Source organism: Pelophylax lessonae, assembly GCF_965119305.1.
Source record: "Pelophylax lessonae genome assembly, chromosome: 6".
NCBI lineage: Eukaryota > Metazoa > Chordata > Amphibia > Anura > Ranidae > Pelophylax > Pelophylax lessonae.
In genome coordinates this window covers 235,055,416-235,080,169 of record NC_138773.1, presented here as the reverse complement: position 1 = coordinate 235,080,169, position 24,754 = coordinate 235,055,416, and the positions used below count along the sequence as shown (strand labels likewise).

At 42.4% G+C, this 24,754-nt stretch overlaps 1 protein-coding gene across 2 annotated transcripts in view; it reads right to left on the bottom strand.

Moving 5' to 3' along the window:
• Positions 1–24,754, bottom strand: part of PDE1A (phosphodiesterase 1A) — a 430,190-nt gene that overhangs the window by 284,338 nt on the left and 121,098 nt on the right. The window contains exon 1 of one of the 2 annotated variants that reach the window (XM_082262402.1): positions 1,404–1,937. The exons of the other annotated variant lie outside the window; for it this stretch is intronic. Within the exon in view, the coding sequence (XP_082118528.1) occupies positions 1,404–1,456 (53 nt within the window). The 5' untranslated portion in view covers positions 1,457–1,937. Of the gene's footprint in view, positions 1–1,403; positions 1,938–24,754 lie in introns of those variants that run through there. 2 annotated transcript variants of the gene reach the window in all.

Genomic DNA, 24,754 nt, shown 5'->3' with positions numbered 1-24,754 from the left:
ACAGGAGAAAATCTGCATTATAAACTCACCTAAGCTGCATTTGTTTAACAGAGTTTGGAGTTTGGGAGTTTATTTATTTCATTGGTCAGAATTTTAATTTTATGAGCATTTTTCAGCATTCAGCGTTTTTTTGTGGTCAGAAGAACTGCTCTTGAACACGATTATTTGGCGTTCAGACAATAGCCCATAAACTCCCTTGCTGATAAACTGCTAAAAATGTCCATGTTTCCATGGACACATAGGATAATATAGAGGGGAGTTTAAGGGCTGTTAAAAAAAAAATGCCAAAACTCACAAAAACTTGAGTCTATCAGTTGCAGTGTGCATAAGGCCTTATTGTGTGACTATAGATCTAAGTTTGTCCCAAGCATGTTTGAAGCCATTTACTGTTGACTGGCTCACTACCTCTGCTGGTAGTTTATTCAAAGCATCAACTACCCTTTTCAGTAAAATAATACTTTCTAAGAAATGTCTTGAACTTTCCTCCAGTTATTTAGTTTAAGGTTTCCGTGTTGCTGCTTTTCTATATATATATATATATATATATATATATATATATATATATATATATATATATATATATATATTTTATATTATTTTTTATTTATTTATATATATATATATATATATATATATATATATCTTATACACATATCTTTGTAAGGTTATGATCTTGTGCACAGCATTTGCATACAATTGATATTTCAAATTGGGTCGTGACGAAGGAGGAACATACAATCCCAAATAAAGTATGCATTTGCATTGCACAATTGAAAATATATACATGCCAAACACATACAGGAGTGACAGCACAGTCCATGTGGTTATCTTTCATTGTCCTGGCAGGACTAAGCAGATAAAGAATCTTTTTGTAGATGAATGCGCTTTGCACTTTGTTGCTCCTTTTATAAACTTGTCTTACAAGCCCAAATGAGTTAAACATGTAAAAAAGTGTTATAATCCTTTCAAACAATATCGACCACAAACTGAGATAGTCCCGTTATTTTGAAAGTTTCCTTTGAATTAGCACATACTGTATTATAAACTCACTTCTGAAAATGTTATTTAATCAAAGACACACTTGATTCCAACAGTACTGCTAGTAACAAAAGCATCTGAACACTGTAGAGATCAAAGAATAAAGTATTAAGAAACCCTAGGACACCCTCCTAACACTTCACAGTTACAGTGGGAGAAGTAAACCAAGGCTTCCAGCAGCTAAAAACATAAACATGTTCTCTTTTCAGCAACGCAAAACTTTACGTCACCGCTGAAACTCTCAAACAATTAATACTTAACACAATGTAAAAGATCAGTACAAACTGTACTGCAATATCCAATTTTATCATGGCACATGTCGGGGAAAGTTGAAACAAAGTTCTACAAAGTACAAGATGACTTACCTAAATATTGGTTTTTGTAGGTGCTTTTTCTTAATTGTAATGCAGTCACCCATTTAAATTTAGTGCAGAGTATAGATTTCCAGAAATTGAACCACAAACACAAAACAATAAAAGAATGAAAAAAGTCCAGAAACAGAAGTATACATAAAAAAGATCTTCTTCAGCTATTGTGCTGTGCACAGTCCAGATAGTATGTTGTGTGTTCGAAGGAGTTTACCCTCTTTAACTGCTGAGTGAAAAAAATCCATTGAGGCCACATAACTGTGCACACAACTCAACAGAGCGAACTACACAAAAGCACATGTTTAGAGTTGACTGAGAAAGGAGAAGGGCCACAGTCACAGACTTCTAAAGTCTGCAAGGAAAAGTGAAACTCAGCCAAAAGCATTTGAAGCTTTAAAAAAAAAAAAAAAAGTCAGCAAGTTCTCATCATGAAGCTCTGAGAATGTGCTTTGCTTATATTCGTCAGAGCTCCTTAAACATATGGGCATGTCGTACCATTAAGACTACTGCCTTTTTTTTTTCTTCTTCTTTTTTTATTCAAACTAAAAGTTTGAGGGCTGCCTGAGAGTTTTCCATGTTCACGTCGTAAGAAAGTTTCTTCAGTAACAAGAACTGTACACAAATTAATAAGACGGATAGATGCAGTCTGTGTGGCTGGCTGCTTTTCAAGAGATTATAATTACTTTACAATCTGGCTTTTATTCCCTTTTGGATGTGAGGTGTAGATAGGCCAGTACAAAATTAAAGGGTTACCTTGTTTGTCTGGCACTTTTCACTGTGGAGGGTATTCCAGATTATGACAGGGCACAGTGTTCAGAAAACATGTAAATAACTCTTCAAAATGATATTATGTAATGGCAGCATAAAGGAGTAGTAAACTAAAAATACAAGTTACCTTTATTTTAAAGAACATTCCAGCCAAACTATAAAAAATGCATAAACTTAATGTAAAATTGCAGGATAAACCTAACTAATCCTAAACATGCTCCTTTACCCTCTGCTAACACCTATGCTGACTAACCTGTAAAAGAAATATGTATATACTTACCTATTTTCAACCTGCTAGATTCCCGAAACGTAATCACGTGTCAGCCAGTGCCAGCTGTAGGGGAGAGGAGAGAAGGCTCGCCAATGGCTGGCAATGTCACAGAACCCATAGGCTCCTATGGCCCAACTGTTGTTACTTCTCCGTATGAAAAGACAAAGAGAGAGGAATGAGAGGGTCCCACAGCAAACTGGGGTCTCTACAAACTTCTCACATGGAAATGGGACTTTGGAGGCTAGGAGTGGGTTTTGATCCTGATGAAAATAAATACACCAATAATATATAAAAAATAACATTTATTTATGAAGACATAAAAAGATTTTTTAATATCAAAAAAGCATATATTCAAATGGCAAATAATGCATGTACATAAGACAATACAGGTAAACCACTGGATCCCAACAAGGCTCTTAGAGCAAAGGCAATTGATGTGAAACATCTAATGAGTCATGATATGATCATGATACCAGTACATAATGGTATGGGATACATCAGTGGAAACTATGGAATTGTGACGCGTTTCGCTCATGTCGCTTCCTCAGTCGATTCCTTTTACCCTTGTCCATTGAAAAGACATGCTTAATATGCAAAATCTTTATGCCAGAGAAAGATATCTGGTCCAGGTGGAGGCGTGTCCACCACGTGGAGAGGCTGTTGGTCATGTCGGCAATGACCGGGTTCACTTCTCTGGCAACCCAATTTTGGCTTCTGATAAGCACTCCTTTTTAAAGTGGGGGATGCACCGTTTTGATTCCTTATGGAACATTCGAGATATTGATCATTAATTTGTGCTGGGCAGCCAACAAGGGCCAAACCTGTGGGAGTTACATGTGACATGCCTCCACCTGGACCAGATATCTTTCTCTGGCATAAAGATTTAGCATATTAAGCATGTCTTTTCAATGGACAAGGGTAAAAGGAATCGTCTGAGGAAGCGACATGAGCAAAACGCGTCGCGATTCCATAGTTTCCACTGATGTATCCCATACCATTATGTACTGGTATCATGATCATATCATGACTCATTAGATGTTTCACATCAATTGCCTTTGCTCTAAGAGGCTTGTTGGGATCCAGTGGTTTACCTGTATTGTCTTATGTACATGCATTATTTGCCATTTGAATATATGCTTTTTTGATATTAAAAAATCTTTTTATGTCTTCATAAATAAATGTTATTTTTTATATATTATTGGTGTATTTATTTTCATCAGGATCAAAACCCACTCCTAGCCTCCAAAGTCCCATTTCCATGTGAGAAGTTTGTAGAGACCCCAGTTTGCTGTGGGACCCTCTCATTCCTCTCTCTTTGTCTTTTCATACATATTTTTTAGGGATGTGGCAAGAGTGGTATCCTTAGTATGTCTCATTCATCCTTTATGTTGTTACTTCTCCCTCCTCTCCCCTGCAGCTGCCACTGGCTGACACATGGGAGCTGAATCACGTGACAGGACTGTAAAGCCCTGAAAATAGGTAAGTATATACAGTATCTCACAAAAATGAGTACACCCCTCACATTTTTGTAAATATTTTATTATGTCTTTTCATGTGACAACACTGAATAATTTAAACTTTGCTACTATGTAAAGTAGTGAGTATACAGCTTGTATAACAGTGTAAATTGTCTGTCCCCCTCAAAAAACTCAACACACAGCCATTAATGTCTAAACCGCTGGCAACAAAAATGAGTACACGCCCTAAGTCAAAATGTCCAAATTGGGCCCAATTAGCCATTTTCCCTCCCTGGTGTCAATTGACTCGTTAGTGTTACAAGGTCTCAGGTGTAAATGGGGAGCAGGTGTGGTAAATTTGGTGTTATCGCTCTCACTCTCTCATACGGAAAAAAGAGGTGGGAAGGTTGGGACTTTGAGTGAGGGGCACAGTGGGACTTACGTGCGCCTTCATCCCTATTAAATATGCAAAAACGAGAGAGGGTTGGGACTTTACATGAGAGACATGGAGAGGCTGGCAGGGGAGGTAAAATACATTTATTGGTACATGACAAATATAAAACATAGCAAATAAAAAATAATACACAAATAATGAAGCAAGCTGGTAAGACAACTCCAAATTCATAAGCATAACAGACAACAGCGCTAATTCCAAAAAGGAGTACAGTATTAGATATGTTCATGTCATATAGGATTCAAATTCCAAGTAATAGAGTAGTTTGATATGTAACAAACATCATAATCTCAACGCCTTTTGTGGACGCAGATCGCCACTTCATCAGGAGTAGATGTGTATGGGAATCTATAAAAAATATATAAATAGGGAAATGGACCATGTTGATGAATGCAAAAAATGAACAAGGGGAAGAAAGGGGGACAAGACCCCAAGACTCCCCAGCACTTACATGGCAGCTCTCATGGTAAATGGCACTGAAGCTGTAATTGGCCCTGAGTGTCCCCCACGGGAGCTGAGGGAGCACAGGTAGGCGGATAGGCGGAACACTCCGCACACGTGGTGAGTATGGGCTGGAATATGTGAAGTGAAGAGTCATGAGTAGAGCAGCGTATACAATATCTGTTGAAAAAGTATAATATATATGTATATATAAAGAATTTAAAAGTGCCATAGTACCCCTGAACGGAGTGTGATCAAAAGTAAGGTGTAAGTGTGACATAGGATATTGTAGGTGAGATAGGAGAATGTGTGAAGTCGAGCTTGACGCCAAGGGATACATAGAAAATCACCTGGTGGGATGAAAAAACAGTGATCCAAGAGCCCATTAGAGAAAATAAGAGGTAGTGTGGAGAAGACCCTGAGAAAAGAGAGGAAAGGCAGGATCAGAGACTAACAGTGATGAGAGAGCAACCAATTGAGGGTGAAGAGCAAGAAAATGTGTAATGGGTGATGCTGAGGATAAAGTCCAACTGACAGACGTAGTGCCCCTTGTCAGCCAAAGGCCGCCCTGCATTGTGGGCCCAGCGTCACGGCAGTGTGCAACCCAGAGCACCACGGGAACGGTAAACACGTCCCGTGGGCTAGCTGAGGTACACTGAAGTTGGAAAACATACAAATTGGGCCCAATTAGCCATTTTCCCTCCCCGGTGTCATTTGACTCGTTAGTGTTACAAGGTCGCAGGTGTGAATCGGGAGCAGGTGTGTTAAATTTGGTGTTATCGCTCTCACTCTCTCATACTGGTGACTGGAAGTTCAACATGGCACCTCATGGCAAAGAACTCTCTTAGGATCTGAAAAAAAAGAATTGCTGCTCTACATAAAGATGGCCTAGACTATAAGAAGATTGCCAGGACCCTGAAACTGAGCTGCAGTACGGTGGCCGAGACCATAGAGCGGTTTATAAGGACAGGTTCCACTCAGAGCAGGCCTCGCCATGGTCGACCAAAAAAGTTGAGTGCATGTGCTCAGCCTCATATCCAGAGGTTTTCATTGGGAAATAGACGTATGAGTGCTGCCAGCATTGCTGTACAGGTTTAAGGGGTGGGGGTCAGCCTGTCAGTACTCAGACCATACGCTGCATATATGGTCTACTCGGCAATCGTGGTCCCAAGATAGGATCATTTTTATTCGTTGTCCAGTGTTTTTTGATAATCCTTTTGACTGCCTAATGCTGACTAGAATAGGAGGTGACAAAAGCCTTTTCAAAAGAACCATCAGAAATGATTGATGATTTTGTATCCAAAAGCAATTCTCTATTTCTATCAGATACTTCTGCCATGGTCATATCTAGAGCTCCTGGATCATATACCCTTTTTCTAGAAAATTACTTTTGAGTAGCCAAGTTTTCTGATAACAGTCTTTAATATTGGTACAGTTATGTCTCAAACACAAACATTGGCTTTTAGGAACGGATTTGATCCAGGATGGTTGATGACAGCTGTCCACTTCCAGATATGAATTCAGATCAGTGGTTTTAAAATAACTCATTGTCTCAAGTGAATTGTTGGTAGCTTTAATAGTGAGATCAAGAAAGTTAACACTTTCATTGCTCCATTCAAATTGTAAAATATTCCCACGATCGTTGCTGTTTAATTAATCTATGAAACTGGTGAGTGATGCAGCGTCACCCTTTCAAAGGAGGAGAATGTTGTCGATGTACCTACCCCAAAACACCAAATTAGGGTGCCTGTTAGTGTAGATGACATCCTCCTCCCATTTAGCCATAAATAAATTGGCCATGCTGGGCGTAAATTTAGCACCCATAGCAACGCCACAATTCTGTATGTAATACTGCTTCCCGAACCAAAAATAGTTGTGAGTCATGGCATATTTTAATACTTCCAAAATAAAATCTATTTATCTAGATGGAAGAAAACTTATATTAGATAAGTAGTACCTAACCCCTTTCCAGACCATGGGAATTTGAATTATGATACATAGGAAAGAGACATCTGCTGTGGCCATAATATATCCATCTCTCCATTCTACCTGTTTTAATGTGTTAATTAGGGATGATCGAACTTTTGAAAAGTTCGGTTTGACCAGAACACCCAAATTTCCTGAAAGTTCGGTTTGGATTCCAGAACCCCATTGAAATCAATGGGACCCGAACTTCTGGAATAAAAAAAACACAATTTTGAAGCCCTAAAACCCAATAAATGCCCCTAAAAAGTGCCTAGGGTTCTGGGTCATGCCCCAGGGACTATTAATCACACAAAAAAAGTTCCTAAAAATTGTCATTTTTGATAGAGAGCCAATTATTGAAAAAATTTTTAAAAAAAAAAAAGAGATTTCTTTGGATTTAGTGTCTGGTGGGTCTAAAAAGTGTACCTGTGAAGTTTCAGCTCTGTAGCATGTCCAGAACCAGAAAAAAAGTTTGTTTGTATTAGAATTAATATGGAACAGGGATATGGCTCCGCTATTTTCACACCTTACTGGTTTTGTAACAAGCTTTTTTTTTGGCATTTTTTTGGGGTCTTTGGAGGCAGGCATAACATCAGAATTTCTGTGTAGGGGTATATATACACACACACATGTATGTATATATACACATACACATATATAGGTGTGAAAGTAGCAGAAACCTATGCTTGCGCTAATGAAATAATTAACACCCATATGGCTTCTCTGCTATCACACCTATATGTGTGTATGTGTATAAATACATATAAGTGTGTGTGTATATATACCCCTATACAGAAGTTCAGATGTTTTTGCCTGCCTCCAAAGACCCCAAAAAAATGCCCAAAAAAACGCCTGCTGCAAAAACACACCTGGGCGTTTTTGTAGCTGGCAGTTTTTTGGGCATTTTTTGGGCGTCTTTGGAGGCAGGCATAACATCAGAACTTCTGTGTAGAGGTATATATACACACACACATGTATGTATATATACACATACACATATATAGGTGTAAAAGTAGCAGAAACCTATGCTTGCGCTAATGAAATAATTAACACCCATATGGCTTCTCTGCTATAACACCTATATGTGTGTATGTGTATAAATACATATAAGTGTGTGTATATATATATACCCCTATACAGAAGTTCAGATGTTTTGCCTGCCTCCAAAGACCCCAAAAAAATTCCCAAAAAAAAGCCAGCAACAAAAACGCCCAGGTGTGTTTTTGCAGCAGGCGTTTTTTTTGGGCATTTTTCGCATTTAGTGGGAAAAATCCCATCATTGGCCTCAACCCTATTCTTGATAGGATTAGTAATAAAATATCTCTGGTACCTCTCCTAATTTTTCCTTCTTTTGGACCCGTGGGGGAGTGGAAAAAATAAGGAGGGTCAATAGGTCTATTAGAGTTGGAAGACCTGGAAAAATTTGATGTATTAGGGCCTTGAATGGGAGTATATGGAGGATATTGAGTGGTATTTCTATCTAGATCAAATAGATCCTGATCATTATCCATTCAGGGCTGATATCCATTATAGCCTATAGGGGTACTAGATACATGTCTGTATGGTTCAGCACAATTATAATGATAATCATTCCTTATGATAAAAATCCTATAGAAGATTGCTTCTCTCCACATTTGAGGTGTAGTAATATTAGGAGGGAAATCTCTCGCCTTGAAACACAGTGGATATATAATATTAAGACCTATGTCCCATTTGGCATGAATGTTGACTGGGACATAAACTGTTTTTTTTTAAATAATAGCTAACTATGTCATTAACATTTTGACCATGGGTTTGTATACTGATCAATCACTGGATAGTACTTTTCATGTGAATGGCCTTATATACAATATTTTTTTAGCTATATATACCTCTCTGTGGTTCAACAAACAATCCCTTATGCCACCCCCTTTCCGTTGTCTCTTCTTCTTTCCTCTTCCCCCTCCTTTACATGTTTTTACTTAGTTTAGGATAGGTGGGTTATCACATGTTACTGTAATAATATTAATCACACATGACATTACTTTTCTGTATGCAGTTTACATAAGCAAATTTATTAAATTTTAATGATTATGTTTCATTATTTACAAATACCAGTTTTGGATTATTTGTAAACAACAGACTGTTGGCTCTGAGCTTTTTAATTTGATTCTTTAATTGGTCATATGGTTTCAAACCATTTGCATACAATTCTTTGCATACGATTTTTTCTTGCACATGTTTTTAAATAATCATATGGATTCTTACCACTAGATGGAGCAGCGTCTTTTGCAACCCTAATTATGTACCACGTGTGTAGCTACGCTAGATCCATTTGCATATGATCCTTTGTATCACTAGCTTAACCAATTACCGCAGACTGTATATTTATTTCAATGGAGCGTGGTATCTGACATTCAGTCTGGCCCTGGGAAGACATCACCAATGATGAAATGCGTTGGGATTGGCTGTTACTGAAGACATCACACTTGCTTAGCTGCCACTCACGCCATTCCTTTCTCAAGAGCTGACAGTCTGCTGGTTTTTTACTCGTTTGTGCCTGTTTACAACTCATCAAAGGTACTTTTTATACAGTATCTCACAAAAGTGAGTACACCCCTCACATTTTTATAAATATTTTATTATACTTTTTCATGTGACAACACTGAAGAAATGATGCTGCATAACAGTGTAAATTTGCTGTCCTCTCAAAATAACTTCACACACAGCCATTAATGTCTAAACTGCTGGCAACAAAAGTGAGTACACCCTTAAGGTAAAATGTCCAAATTGGGCCCAAAGTGTCAATATTTTGTGTGGCCACCATTCTTTTCCAGCACTGTCCTAACCCTCTTGGGCATGGAGTTCACCGGAGCCTCACAGGACGACATCACGGAGATGGTGGATGTTAGAGACCTTGAGCTCCTCCACCTTCTGTTTGAGGATGCCCCACAGATGCTCAATAGGGTTTAGGTCTGGAGACATGCTTGGCCAGTCCATCACCTTTACCCTCAGCTTCTTTAGCAAGGCAGAGGTCAGTTGGAGGAGCATGTTAGGGGTCGTTATCATGTTGGAATACTGCCCTGCGGCCCAGTCTCCGAAGAGAGGGGATCATGCTCAGCATCAATATGTCACAGCACATGTTGGCATTCATGGTTCCCTCAATGAACTGTAGCTCCCCAGTGCCAACCCAGCAGCACTCATGCAGCCCGAGACTATTGCACTCCCACCACCATGCTTGACTATAGGCAAGACACACTTGTCTTTGTACTCCTCACCTGGTTGCCGCCACACATGCTTGGCACCATCTGAACCAAATCAGTTTATCTTAGTCTCATCAGACCACAGGACATGGTTCCAGTAATCCATGTCCTTAGTCTACTTGTCTTCAGCAAACTGTTTGTGGGCTTTCTTGTGCATTATCTTTAGAAGAGGCTTTCTTCTGGGACAACAGCCATGCAGACCAATTTGATGCTGTGTGCGACGTGTGGTCTGAACACTGACAGGCTGACCCCCCCTCACCCCTTAAACCTCTGCAGCAATGCTGGCAGCGCTCATAAGTCTATTTCCCAAAGACAACCTCTGGATATGAGGCTGAGCATCCTCACTCAACTTCTTTGATCGACCAAGGTGAGGCCTGTTCTGAGTGGAACCTGTCCTGTTAAACCGCTGTATGGTCTAGGCCACTGTGCTGCAGCTCAGTTTCAGGGTCTTGGAAAACTTCTTATAGCCTAGGCCATCTTTATGTAGAGCAACAATTCTTTTTTCAGATCCTCAGAGAGTTCTTTGCCATGAGGTGCCATGTTGAACTTCCAGTGACCAGTTTCAGAGAGTGAGAGCATTAACACCAAATTTAACACACCTGCTCCCCATTCACACCTGAGACCTTGTAACACTAACGAGTCAAATGACACCAGGAGGGAAAATGGCTAATTGGGCTGAATTTGGATATTTCCACTTGGGGGTGTACTTATTATTTATGATCTATGCTATCTGGTAAGAAGCGTATGCTAAGCGTTGGTGCTGGTGGTGGATTTCATCAATCAAAGTTACTTATACATTTTTTACACTTTATAGACACTTTTGTTTATTATTAAAAATAACTTTTTCATTGAAAGGACTTTTTTATGTTCACCTAACACTGGATTTTGCATCTATTTCATTATATCACTTTCATAGCATTGATTTTTTTCAATTATATATTTTGCTCATAATTTATTCACTGCATGTTTATTTGTTTTCATGCCACATTATTTACCTTATGATTATTCATGTCCACACTATTAGGATTTAGTGCCGCTTATTATTATTTTTATTGATCACGTACAGCTGGTATCATAATCGGTTAAGTGGCTGCTTACCTTTTCGTTCTTTTTGCTTGACCTAGCGCAGATTTTTTTCCTGTTTCATATTACCATGGTTAGACACTCCAGGTCTCACACCACATCAGTTGGTGTTGAACAGATTATTGGAGGAATAATCCTGACTGGGGAGCTGTTCATCTAGTGAGAGGTTAGTACATGAAGATGGTTTTCTTTTTCTTTTTTTTATATTACGTTATTTTTATTTTATTTTATTTTTCATTTTTTTTTCTTTATTGAAACTCTGTACTGCTGTGAAGTACATTTTGAAGTTGTACATGTGTTACATTCTCCTGAAGGTTAGAGATTTTTAATTCTTCTGTAATAAAACTGTGTCTTATGTGACTTACTAATTATCCTCTTCATGGAACATTAGGGTTGATTTACTAAAGGCAAATCACTGTACACTACAAGTGCACTGTAAGTGCACTTAGAAGTGCAGTAGCTCTCGATCTTAGGGGAAGATCTGAAATTAGAGGAAGCTCTGCTGATTTCTAGCATCCAATCATGTGCAAGCAAAATACTGTTTTTTTTTTCTTTGCATATCACTCTCAGATCTACAGCGACTGCATTTCCAAGTGCACTTGCAGTGTACTTACAGTGCACAGTGGATTTGCCTTGAAACCCCCCCCCCCCCATTGTTGTAAAGGGTGTACTGTACATGTTGCAATTTGTTCAAATTGTGTTTTTGTACAATAAAACTTATTTTTCTGATTTAAAAAAAAATATGCACAGTAACCATGAACATTATGGTACACTTACCTCTCATTGAGCCCTATTCCAGCTGTGACATTTCCAGCCTCCATTGACTGCTCTGTGCAATGCCACCATCTCCCCAACTGCTTCTTCTGGGTCCCATGAGGCTCCTTTTTGGTCATTGGATGGTCCCTACTGCACACACACATGCATCATCCACGCATCCAGCTGTATTCTCAGCATGCTGGGAATGAGTCAGGATGTACACTGCACAGCACATGCTTTGCAAAGTGTGCATTCAAAGAGAAAAACCATGGGGTAAAGTTTTATTTTGCCAAAAACTCTAACACCTTGCAAATTTTCTGAGTGGGGCTCTAGTTGCACTTTAAATATAAACTCCAGTATGAAAAGCCAACATGTTTCTGGCATTCAGAGGTTTTCCTGCATGAGGGTTTTAGGCGCTGATAGAAGTATGTAGGTAACCATCTCAAAAGGGTTAAAGGTTTAAAAATAATTAATAAAGTTAGAGAATATAACTATGAATTAGAAGGCAGGCCAAAGCAGCTAGTATTTGCAGCCCTGAGGTTCTATAGAGATAAATGGGAGAAGGAAGATCTCTCTTCCATTCATCTCTGTAGAACTTTTTGTTGTACCTGCATACTGCAGCACAGATGCTTGGGCAAATAAAAATATGTGTAAACAGAAGGGCAGGTGTGTATGTGGTCATATTACTTAGGAATATGCTAGAAATAGGATAGGTATCTCATATAAAAAAAATTATACAAATGTCACTTAGTAAATTTAATCAAAAGTGAAAACTATATTTTTTTTCCCCAACGTGTCAACTCTGGTAAAAATAAAATAATTTTTCTTTTATAAGACAACATTTCAAAACATTGTTATATCCATTTTCCATGTTTTGACACAATGGCATGTAAAATTGGCTGAATGATCTTATAATCCCCTAATAGCTTTAACCTTTATCTGCATTTGCTTAAAAAATATGTTTGCAGTGATAATTTAATCAGAAAACAACATAAGCTCAATAAAACGAAGGCTTTAGTGTTCAGAAAAGAATCCTTCAGATATTCAACTCAGTTATTCAATTTATTCACTATAGCTAACACCATATATGAGTGACATGGAAAAAAGGCAAACATTTCAATATGCCTTTCAGAAGCTGGAAGCCTTTGGATAATCCATCTTTGTCTGTATTTTGTACGTTCTGCTTTACAAGGTTCTCATTTACACACATATGGAGAAAGACCATGCTGCAGGACCTGGCGTAGGATGTGTTCAGCATTAAATCTTAAAACCTTTTTTCCATGGACCTTTGGTCTGGTCACATGCCGCGTTGGGTAGTCCTGAATACTGCTTGTTTGTTTTAATGAGTGCTGGACTCATTTTTATTTTTATATGAAACAGAAGTACCTTCTGCTTTCTCTTCAGGGAGCATTTGACGGGTGGTGATTGTATTGCCTCCTCACCACCTGCTTAAACCCCTTGAACCCCACACTAGTACACTGTAACTGCATGCATTACACACATGTGAGGGGATTGTGATAGGCTAGGTGTTGGTGCCAAACTGTGTAAGACCCCGACCTGCTTCTTTTTGGATAGAACAACTACCCCCCTGCTTGTAAATAGGACCCTTCACCATATTGTGTCAAACTCCTGGCCATAGGCCCACTCAAGACATCCCTGGCCATAGCCCCAGGCCTTAAATTTCAAGAATAAAGGAATGTCTACACAAGAAATGTATTTTCTGCACCTTACCCTGACTTTATAAAGATAGCCGTGACTTCTAACAACATATTGACGTACTGAGAGAATTCCACAGGAGCAAACATTCTGAAGCTGTCATTTAGGTGCAGAAAACTTGCACACAATTTGTAAGCCATCTTCCCTTTTTCACCTCCTTTCCTTCAGAGCATACAGTGTTGGAACCACTGCCTGAATGACAGAGAGAGCTGTCAGTTGCTGAAGCTATATTTGATGTTTACAATCAACCTCTTTTACACAGGCATCCTCCAATATAACAACGCCAAGGTGATATATGCATTCTTCTAGTTTTTAAAATGTGAGAGACATTTTATTGATATGTTTTTATGAATAAAAAAGCAGTGAGCACTATGCCAGTTTCTATTGTCTTTTGAGCATATAACTTGCACTGATCTATCCACCCACCACCTGAGCTCCTGACCCGGGTTGCCAACCATTTGTAAATTTACAGGCCCTGTCCCTAATTGAGTAGTGTTTAGGACTGGTTTCTGTGGAGTGGGGCCATCTATCACTATGTACCAGGCTGTGGCTCCAGTGTTCGGCAGCTGCTGTAGCAATGTGCATTGTTAAAGCTGTCAGCCAGGTGAGAGGACATGTCATTACCGTAATAAGACCGGACTCCTGTGTGTTTATTCATTCCTCCTCCATGCTGCTGTGTCGGTGCTGGTGGTGGTTCTGCTTCTAGTATCCACAATGGGAACTGAGTCCAGGTCTACAGGGATAGGGAGTGGGGACATGTAAACTTAAACATACGGAGGCGATGATAGTTGTGGCCAGAGTTCCTCTTTACATCAGAGTCCACAGAGATCCCCCGACCCTTTGCACTGTCAGGGGGAATCCTGAAGACTTTGATATAAGGGGGGATTCTCAGCTCTGTGGACTCTTGTGTAACTTGGGGGGCTCTGGTGACCACAGACCCTCTTACATCAGAGTTCCCCCTTTACATTAGGGTCTGCAGAGTTTCTCCTTACACTGTAAGGGAGAACCCTGCAGACCCTGATTTAAAGGTGAACTCTGCATATTCTGATGAAAGGGAGAACTTTATAGACTGTGATGCAAAGGGAAACTCTGTGGATCCTGATGTGGCGGGAACTCTGTAGACTGTGATGTAAAGAGAAGCTCTGTGGACTCTATTGTAGGGGGGCACTGATGACCATAGATCACAATTTCCCTTTTTAGAGTCTGCAGCTTGTGGATTTGGTTTAAAATAATAGAACACGACCCCCCCCCCCCCCCACATAGACATCAAATAGATCCGCTGCTAAATTTTTACCTAGATTTGCCAAATCCTCTGCAAATCGAACCTGGGATTTTTCCATTTCTAGTTTTAATTCTAATCCTCATTTTTTTAGAAATCAGTTAGTCATACTTTCATTAAAAAGCAATGAATGCCATTGTCTCTTAGAGTGGTGCAAAGCACTGATAATCTATTCTTGGAAAAAATACGTCCTACAATTTAATAAAAATTAAACTAAATTCTCTGTTTTTACGATTTTTAAAAACAATGTTAGAATCAATTACTGCTCCTTTAACTACAACTGACTTCAGTTAGAGTCTTTGCGCAGAATTTCCCCATTTGGGATTCAGCTGTCACAGTGCCAATGTCCCATAGCGTGAAGCACATTTTTTAATTTGCTTGAATTTTTGCCACTGGCTTATGCATAAACCTAGTTAATCTTGTTCTAAAATGTGATACAAAGCCATTAGAGGATGACTTAACACTACATACACTCTACAGGTTTAATCCACATGAAAACCAGAAAAATCTTAATAGCTCTGTCAAGCAACAATGTACTGTATTTATTTTTGCCTGAATATTACCAGTGACTCAATTTGCAGCCAATTTTATTAGTGAAATATGCATTGTTGTTTTTCTGTTAATCCTCTCTAACAGAAGGTTTTTTTTACCCTAATGCATACAGTGCAACTCCTTGATCTACAAATTAAGATGATATTATGTTCTGTGGTTGAGACTTTCTTAATGAAAGTTCCTCAACAAGAAGTGAAGTGCATGTGTCCCTTATTTCCAGGGGTGCTATTAAAGAGTCTGTGCTGTGGAAAATTTAATGAATGCTGCTTGGGGATGGAAGTTGGGCCAGAAGCAAGGTATGCAGGTGCCATTCTAAAGTGGTGGCAATAAGAAAGGATAGCATGCCTTTCTCATTGCCAGGGGTGTCTCCTAGAGATGTTTTCTAGGAGGGATCACAATGAAGTGGAATTCATTTATACAACCCCACTCTGAGAGCCAAGTGAGGCCTGCCATTTTAAGGCACCTTAGAAAGCAGTTATTTAAAATTGAGCCATATTCCTTTTTAATTTTGGTATACTGTAAGTCATGAAAATACCAGTGTTGGAAGATTAACAAAGATTTTATTGAGCAATATTTTTTATTACTGAAAGCTACAAAACAAGAAAAATAGGCTGCTTTTTGTCTCTAAAACTATTGGAGTATTACATTACTATTAAAATAAAAGAAGATGCAGCGCTAGCATTGCATTGAATTGCATGCTAGCATTGAGGACGGTATCAGTAGTTCGATATCAGTTTTTGCTGATGACTAGAGTTGAGCGGACACCTGGATGTCCGTGTTCGGCGGGTTCGGCCGAACTTTAAAAAAAAGTCCGGGTCCGTGTCCCGGACTTTTGCCGAACTTTTCCCGGACACGAACCCCATTGAAGTCAATGGGGACCCGAACTTTCAGGCACTAAAATGGCTCTAAAATACCAATGGAAAGGGCTAGACTGCTGCAAATGGCAGCAAAACGTAGTTAAGAGCATGGCAAGTGCTCTGCAAACAAATGTGGATAGGGAAATAACTTAAAACAACAAAAAAAAAAACAGAAAAATAAAACAATGTTCTTCATCTCTGAAGGACGAGGCCCATATGGAGTAGGAGGGAGGTTGAGGTGGTGGTGGATGTGGCGGTGTCATAGGCGTGTGCACAGGGTGTGCCGGGTGTACCTGGGCACACCCTAATCACCTAGGGCACATAGCATTATCGCTCTGTTTGCCAGTGAGGAGATGGGAAAGATCTCCCTCGGACCTGCTCTGCTCTATTTCTCTTTGCCAGCAGGGAGAGTAATGTATCGGGGCCATGTACATGTAGGCAAACACATGCATGTGTATTTAATATAATATAATGCAATAGGCTGCGCACACCTATGGGCGGTGTAGCATCATGGGCTTGGTGCTGAGGATTTTGAAGGGCCTTAAGGGCCGTGTCTTGGCATCCTCCCAGAGGAGGAAGGGTGCAGCCATGCATGCCTAATTCCACATGGGATGCTGTCTCTGAAGCCCATAAACACATCCATGCATCGGCAACTGTCCCTCCTTGTCTGGCCTTCGTGCTGTGTGGGGAGGTTCTGAGGGAGCTGCCTGGGGAAGCGAGCATAGAAGCCAGACTTCTGTGTTTACAAGTGACAGAAGAGCGGTAACAGTGAATATGGCCAACTCGGGGCCTATATAAAGGTAGGGGCCTGGAGCTGCAGCTCCAATAGCCCCTACGTTAATCTGGCCCTAAAGAGGACGAGGTAGCCAACACTGCTTCTTTTCACAAATTTTAAATGAGGGTACACCCCAAAAGAGTGAGAAAGCGCAAAATGGAACAATGGCTGGGTAAGGTCGGTATCCATCGCTATTCTGCACAAGGTACGGAAAAGTCCCGTGGGATCCATGCCTGGTTCATTTTAATGAACGTGAGCTTGTCCACATTGTCTCTGGACAGGCGGCTGCGCTTGTCTGTGATAACGCCCCCAGCCGTGCTAAATACCCGTTCAGATAATACACTGGCTGCAGGGCACGCCAGCACCTCCAAGGCGTAAAGGGCAAGCTCAGGCCATGTGCCCAACTTGGAGACCCAGAAGTTGAAGGGGGCAGACCCCTCATTCAGTACGTCTAGGCGTGTGCACACATACTGCTCCACCATGTTGGTGAAATGCTGCCTCCTGCTATGAGCTGCTGGTGCTGCTGTTTGTTGTGGCGTGCTTTTCCACATTTCGGCCATGCTAACCCTGCCTTCTGAGGTGCTGGCGGTGCCCTGGTTGCATTGGCGACCTCTTCCTCCTCCTCCTCCTCCTCTGCCTTGTGCTTCCACTGTGGCCCCGCTGTCAGGTGGGAATGCCAGCAGCATCGCGTCTACCAGCGTGCGCTTGTACTCGCGCATCTTGCGATCGCGCTCCAGTGAGTAACGGGGATCCAGCAGCGTGGCCACCCAGTAATCAGCACAAGTTAGAATGTGGGCAACTCGGCGGTCGCTGTGGAGACACTGCAGCATGTAATCGCTCATGTGTGCCAGGCTGCCCAGAGGCAACGAAAGGCTGTCCTCTGTGGGAGGTGTATCGTCCGTGTCCTCTGTATCCCCCCAGCCACGCACCAGTGATGGCCATGAGCTGGCCTGGGTGCCACCCTGCTGTGAACATGGTTCCATCTCCTCCTCCAGCTCCTCATCCTCCTCATCCTCCGGAACTGTGCCCCTGCTGGACAATTGTGTCCCTGGCGTTTGTGTGTGCAGGAACCCACCCTCGGAGCCCCTTGCGAATGACTGCCCTGAAAGCCTTGGAAATGTTACCTCTTCATCCTCCTCCTCCTCCTCCTCCTCATCCTGTGCCACATCCTCTTCCATCATCGCCCGAATTGTTTTTTCAAGGAGGCATAGAAGTGGGATAGTTAAGCTGAGAACGGCGTCATCGGCACTGGCCATGTTGGTGGAGTACTTAAAACAGCGCAACAAGGCACACAGGTCTCGCATGGAGGCCCAGTTATTGGTGGTGAAGAGGTGCTGTTCCGCAGAGCGACTCACGCGTGCGTGCTGCAGCTGAAACTCCACTATGGCCTGCTGCTGCTCGCACAGTCTTTGCAGCATGTGCAAGGTGGAGTTCCACCTCGTGGGCACTTCACATATGAGGCGGTGAGCGGGAAGGCCGAAGTTACGCTGCAGCGCTGACAGGCGAGCAGCAGCAGGGTGAGAACGCCGAAAGTGCGCACAGACGGCCCGCACTTTCTGCAGCAGCTCTGACATATCGGGGTAGTTTTTAAGGAACCTCTGCACCACCAAATTCAGCACATGCGCCAGGCAAGGGATGTGCGTCAAACCGGCTAGGCCCAGAGCTGCTATGAGATTTCGCCCGTTATCGCACACCACCAGGCCGGGCTTGAGGCTCGCTGGCAGCAACCACTCATTTGTCTGCTGTTCCATGCTCCTCCACAACTCCTGCGCGGTGTGTGGTTTGTCCCCCAAACAGGCAAGTTTTAAAACTGCCTGCTGTCGTTTACCCCTGGCCGTGCTGAAGTTGGTGGTGAAGGTGTTACGCTGTCCGGATGAGGAGGCGGTAGAGGATGAGGAAGCGGAGTAGGAGGAGTTAGGAACAGGAGGCAAACTGAAGCGCCCTGCAATCCTCGGTGGTGGAAGGACATGCGCCAAATTGCTATCCGCCTCAGGCCCATCCGCCACTGCATTTACCCAGTGTGCCGTTAGGGAGATATAACGCCCCTGACCATGCTTACTGGTCCACGTATCGGTAGTTAGGTGGACCTTGCCACAGATGGCGTTGCGCAGTGCACACCTGATTTTTTACCCCACTTGGTTGTGCAGGGAAGGGATGGCTTGCCTGGAAAAGTAGTGGCGGCTGGGCACGACGTACTGTGGGACAGCCACCGACATAAGGTTTTTAAAACTGTGCGTCTCCACCAGACGGAATGACAGCATTTCAAAGGCCAAGAATTTTGAAATGCTGGCATTCAGGGCCAGGGATCGCGGGTGGGTAGGGGGGTACTTCCTCTTCCTCTCAAGTTTTTGGGAGATGGAAAGCTGAACGCTTCCACGGGACATTGTGGAGACGGTTGGTGACCCAGGTGGTGGTGTTGCTGACAGATCCTCTTTTTGCGGGGTGGCAGGTGCCGGTATCACTACAGATGTGGCTGGAGCGGCCGAGACTGCAGCAGAAGAGGAAGCAGGATGAGCCAGAGACGTTTCTTGGTTTTGAAGGTGTCTACTCCACTGCAGCTCGTGCTTTGCACTTAGATGCCTGATCATGCAGGTTGTGCTCAGGTTGAGAAGGTTTATGCCTCGCTTCAGGCTCTGATTGCACAGGGTGCAAACCACTGGTGTCCTGTCATCAGCACATTTTCTAAAGAACTTCCACGCTAGAGAACTCCTTTGAGCTGACTTTGGTGCGCTCGTTCCCTTGCTGCGTTGGGCAGTAGCGGGCGTAGTGTCTAGGGCACGGCCGCTCCGCTTCTGCACCCTGCTCCCTCTTCTGCTGTGCTGGCGGCTCTGTGCGACCACCGCCTCTTCCTCCAAACTACTCAGGTCACCTGCATGACGTTCATTCCATGTGGGGTCGAGGACCTCATCGTCCTCCACATCATCTTCCACCCAGTCTTCACCCCTGCCCTCCTTGTCGGTCTCCACAATGCTGAACACCGCAGCAGTTGGCACCTGCGTTTCGTCATCATCGGAGACGTGCTGCGAAGGTCCTTGCATGTACTCATCTTGAGAAATAAATGGTTGGGCATCGCTGCACTCAATCTCTTCCACTTCTGGGGCAGGGCTAGGTGGATGGCCCTGGGAAACCCTGCTGACAGAGTCCTCAAAAAGAACAAGAGACTGCTGTATGGATTGGGGCTCAGACTGGACATTGGCTGCAGGTGCCAACTCTGACCTTTCTGCAGTAGACTGGGTGGGAGACAATGTGAAGGAACTGGAGGCACTGTCAGCAACCCAATCTACTATCGCCTGTACTTCTTCAGGCCTCATCACGTCTAGAGGCGCATTATGCCCTACCAAATACTGCTGCAGGTTCTGTCGCCTACTCACACTTGTGGAAGGTGTTTCACTTGTGCGTGTAGCTGGCACAGATCGACCACGTCCTCTCCTTGCAACAGGAGCTCTACCAGCAGCACCACGAACCAAGGCCACGGCCCCTATTTGGCGGTCTCCTCATATTTCTGTAATTTATGATCTTTCCCTAGAAAGGTGTTTATTGAATAGCGGAACAAAACAACAACAGTATCGCACGGGTGTATCTGACAGTCAAATATGCAAACTATGCCGCAATTTAATGTTTTTTACCCCAAAAGGGTGTATATTGAATAGCGGAATAGGAAAAAGGATAAAAAAACGGTGTATCTCACACGTACAAACACAGACTAGGCCCCGACTAAAATTTTTTGTACCCTAAAGGGAGGATGAGGAAGAGGAGTAGGAGGAGTTGGGAACAGGAGGCAAACTGAAGCGCCCTGCAATCCTTGGCGGTGGAAGGAGATGCGCCAAACAAATTTAAAAGGTGTATCTCACACGTACCGATACAGACTATGCCGTAATTTAATTTTCTTACACTCCAAAAGGGTGTATATTGAATAGCGGAATAGGAAAAATGTTATAATACGGTGTATCTCACACGTACAAACACAGACTAGGCCCCGATTACAATTTTTTGTACCCTAAAGGCAGGATGAGGAAGAGGAGTAGGAGGAGTTGGAAACAGGAGCAAAAACTGAAGCGCCCTGCAATCCTCGGCGGTAGAAGGAGATGCGCCAAACAAATTTAAAAGGGTGTATCTCACATGTACCGGTACAGACTATCCCGCAATTTAATTTTTTACACTCAAACAGGGTGTATATTGAATAGCGGAATAGGAGAAATTTTACAAAACGGTGTATCTCACACTTACAAACACAATCTAGGCCCCGATTACAATTTTTTGTACCCTAAAGGCAGGATGAGGAGTAGGAGGAGTTCGGAACAGGCAGGAGGCAGACTGAAGCACCCTCAAATCCTCGGCAGTATGAGATGCGCCCCAAAAATTGGAAAGGTGTATCTCACACGTACCAACACAGACTATCCCGCAATTTAACTGATCCCCAAAGGTTTTTATTGAATAGTGGAATAGGAAATATGATCAAAAAAGTGTATGTATCTCACGCGTACAGAAGCACACTAGGCCCCAATTACTATTGTTTGTACCCCTAAAAGGCTGGATGAGGAGTAGGAGGAGTATGGAACAGGCAGCACCCTCAAATCTTCAGAAGTATGAGATGAACCCCAAAAACTTGGAAAGTTGGATCTCACACGTACCAACACAGACTATCCCGCAATTTAATTGATCCCCAAAGGTTTTTATTGAATAGCGGAATAGGAAATATGATCAAAAAAAGTGTATGTATCTCACACGTACAGAAGCACACTAGGCCCCAATTACTATTGTTTGTACCCCTAAAGGCAGGATGAGGAGTAGGAGGAGTTTGGAACAGGCAGCACCCTCAAATCTTCAGAAGTATGAGATGAACCCCAAAAACTTGGAAAGGTGGATCTCACACGTACCAACACAGACTATCCCGCAATTTAACTGATCCCCAAAGGTTTTTATTGAATAGCGGAATAGGAAATATGATCAAAAAAAGTGTATGTATCTCACACGTACAGAAGCACACTAGGCCCCAATTACTATTGTTTGTACCCCTAAAAGGCTAGATGAGGAGTAGGAGGAGTATGGAACAGGCAGCACCCTCAAATCTTCAGAAGTATGAGATGAACCCCAAAAACTTGGAAAGGTGGATCTCACACATACCAACACAGACTATCCCGCAATTTAACTGATCCCCAAAGGTTTTTATTGAATAGCAGAATAGAAAATATGATCAAAAAAAGTGTATGTATCTCACACGTACAGAAGCACACTAGGCCCCAATTACTATTGTTTGTACCCCTAAAAGGCTGGATGAGGAGTTGGAGGAGTATGGAACAGGCAGCACCCTCAAATCTTCAGAAGTATGAGATGAACCCCAAAAACTTGGAAAGGTGGATCTCACACGTACCAACACAGACTATCCCGCAATTTAATTGATCCCCAAAGGTTTTTATTGAATAGCGGAATAGGAAATATGATCAAAAAAAGTGTATGTATCTCACACGTACAGAAGCACACTAGGCCCCAATTACTATTGTTTGTACCCCTAAAGGCAGGATGAGGAGTAGGAGGAGTTTGGAACAGGCCGCACCCTCAAATCTTCAGAAGTATGAGATGAACCCCAAAAACTTGGAAAGGTGGATCTCACACGTACCAACACAGACTATCCCGCAATTTAATTGATCCCCAAAGGTTTTTATTGAATAGCGGAATAGGAAATATGATCAAAAAAAGTGTATGTATCTCACACGTACAGAAGCACACTAGGCCCCAATTACTATTGTTTGTACCCCTAAAAGGATGGTTGAGCAGTAGGAGGAGGAGTATGGAACAGGCAGCACCCTCATATCTTCAGAAGTATGAGATGAACCCCAAAAACTTGGAAAGGTGGATCTCACACGTACCAACACAGACTATCCCGCAAAGGTTTTTATTGAATAGCGGAATAGAAAATATGATCAAAAAAAATGTATGTATCTCACACGTACAGAAGCACACTAGGCCCCAATTACTATTGTTTGTACCCCTAAAAGGCTGGATGAGGAGTAGGAGGAGTTTGGAACAGGCAGCACCCTCAAATCTTCAGAAGTATGAGATGAACCCCAAAAACCCCAAATATCATTCAGCTCTGCTGCAGGCCACAATTTAATTTTTTTAACCCAAGGCTGTATATTGAATAGTGGAATAGAAAAAAAGTGTATGATTTTTGAAACCACTCAATAATAGCACATGTGAACTGAACACAGCAGTGTATGATCAGTCAGCACAGCACAGCTGAAGGAAAAACGCTGCACACAGTGCCTGATAGAAAAATACGTTTCTCCCTCCTCCTCAGTGGGCAAAAAAGATTGTGTTCACTGCACCTCAAAAAGATTGTGTTCACTGCACCCCAAAAAGATTGAGTTCACTGCACCCCAAAAAGATTGTGTTCACTGCACCCCACACACAGCAAAATGGATGCCTATCTCCTATCCCACCCCACACAGCAATATCGATTGTAGTTTGTAGAACACACTGACCCTAAAAATCAGCAGACTCTCTCCCTAAAAGGATTGATAAGATCGTAGATCGGTCACTGCAAACCCCACCCCACACAGCAATATCGATTGTAGTTTGTAGAACACACTGACCCTAAAAATCAGCAGACTCTCTCCCTAAAAGGATTGATAAGATCGTAGATCGGTCACTGCAAACCCCACCCCACACAGCAATATCGATTGTAGTTTGTAGAACACACTGACCCTAAAAATCAGCAGCAGCCTCGCCCTAAAATGCCTACAACTCGCCCTGCCTAACACACTCTGACCTGTCCCTCAATTCTATCCGGACATACACTGACCCTAAAAATCAGCAGCAGCCTCGCCCTAAAATGCCTACAACTCGCCCTGCCTAACACACTCCGACCTGTCCCTCAATTCTATCCGGACACAAATGTTTTTTTTTTCCTGTCTGTCCCTAATCAGCAGCCAGCACGTTGATGTGTGCTCTTTCCCTGAACTAAACAGCAGAATGACGCCGCAGCGGCGCTGCCTCGAACTTATAAAGACTTGGTCACATGCTTCAGACGGCCAATCACAGCTACTAATACATTTGTAGGCATGGCTGGGATGGCTTAGGCACACCAGTTAAACGCTTGTTGATTGGCTGTTGAAAGCCCGCCATGAAAAGCGCGCCAATGCATGCAAAACCCGGAAATAAAATGACCGAACACAGATTTTTACCCGAACATACAGTAAAGTTTTCGGGTCTGTGTTTGGGTAACAAAAATCCAATTATTCGGTACGAACACGAATAATACAGTCCGTGTTCGCTCAACCCTACTGATGACACAAAATTAGGCAGGGCAATAACAGCACAGCATGAATCAGATATCCTACAGAATGACCTGGACAAAATAACGGAGTGGGCAACGACTTGGCAAATGAGGTTTAACGTAGAGAAGTGTAAGGTTTTGCACTTGGGGACTAGAAACATTAAAGCACAATACACGTTAGGAGGGGAACCCTTGGGGGAATCAAAAATGGAGAAGGATCTGGGAGTCTTGGTTGATGATAGACTAGGCAAAAGCTTGCAATGTCAAGTGGAGGCTACCAAGGCTAGCAGAATATTAGCATGCATAAAGAAAGGGATGTTTTCCAGAGATAAGACTGTAATCCTTCCACTTCATAAAACTCTGGTCCGACCGCATCTGGAGTATTCTGTCCAGTTCTGGTCGCCAGTCCTCAGAAGGGATGTGTTGGAGCTGGAGAGAGTACAGAGAAGGGCAACT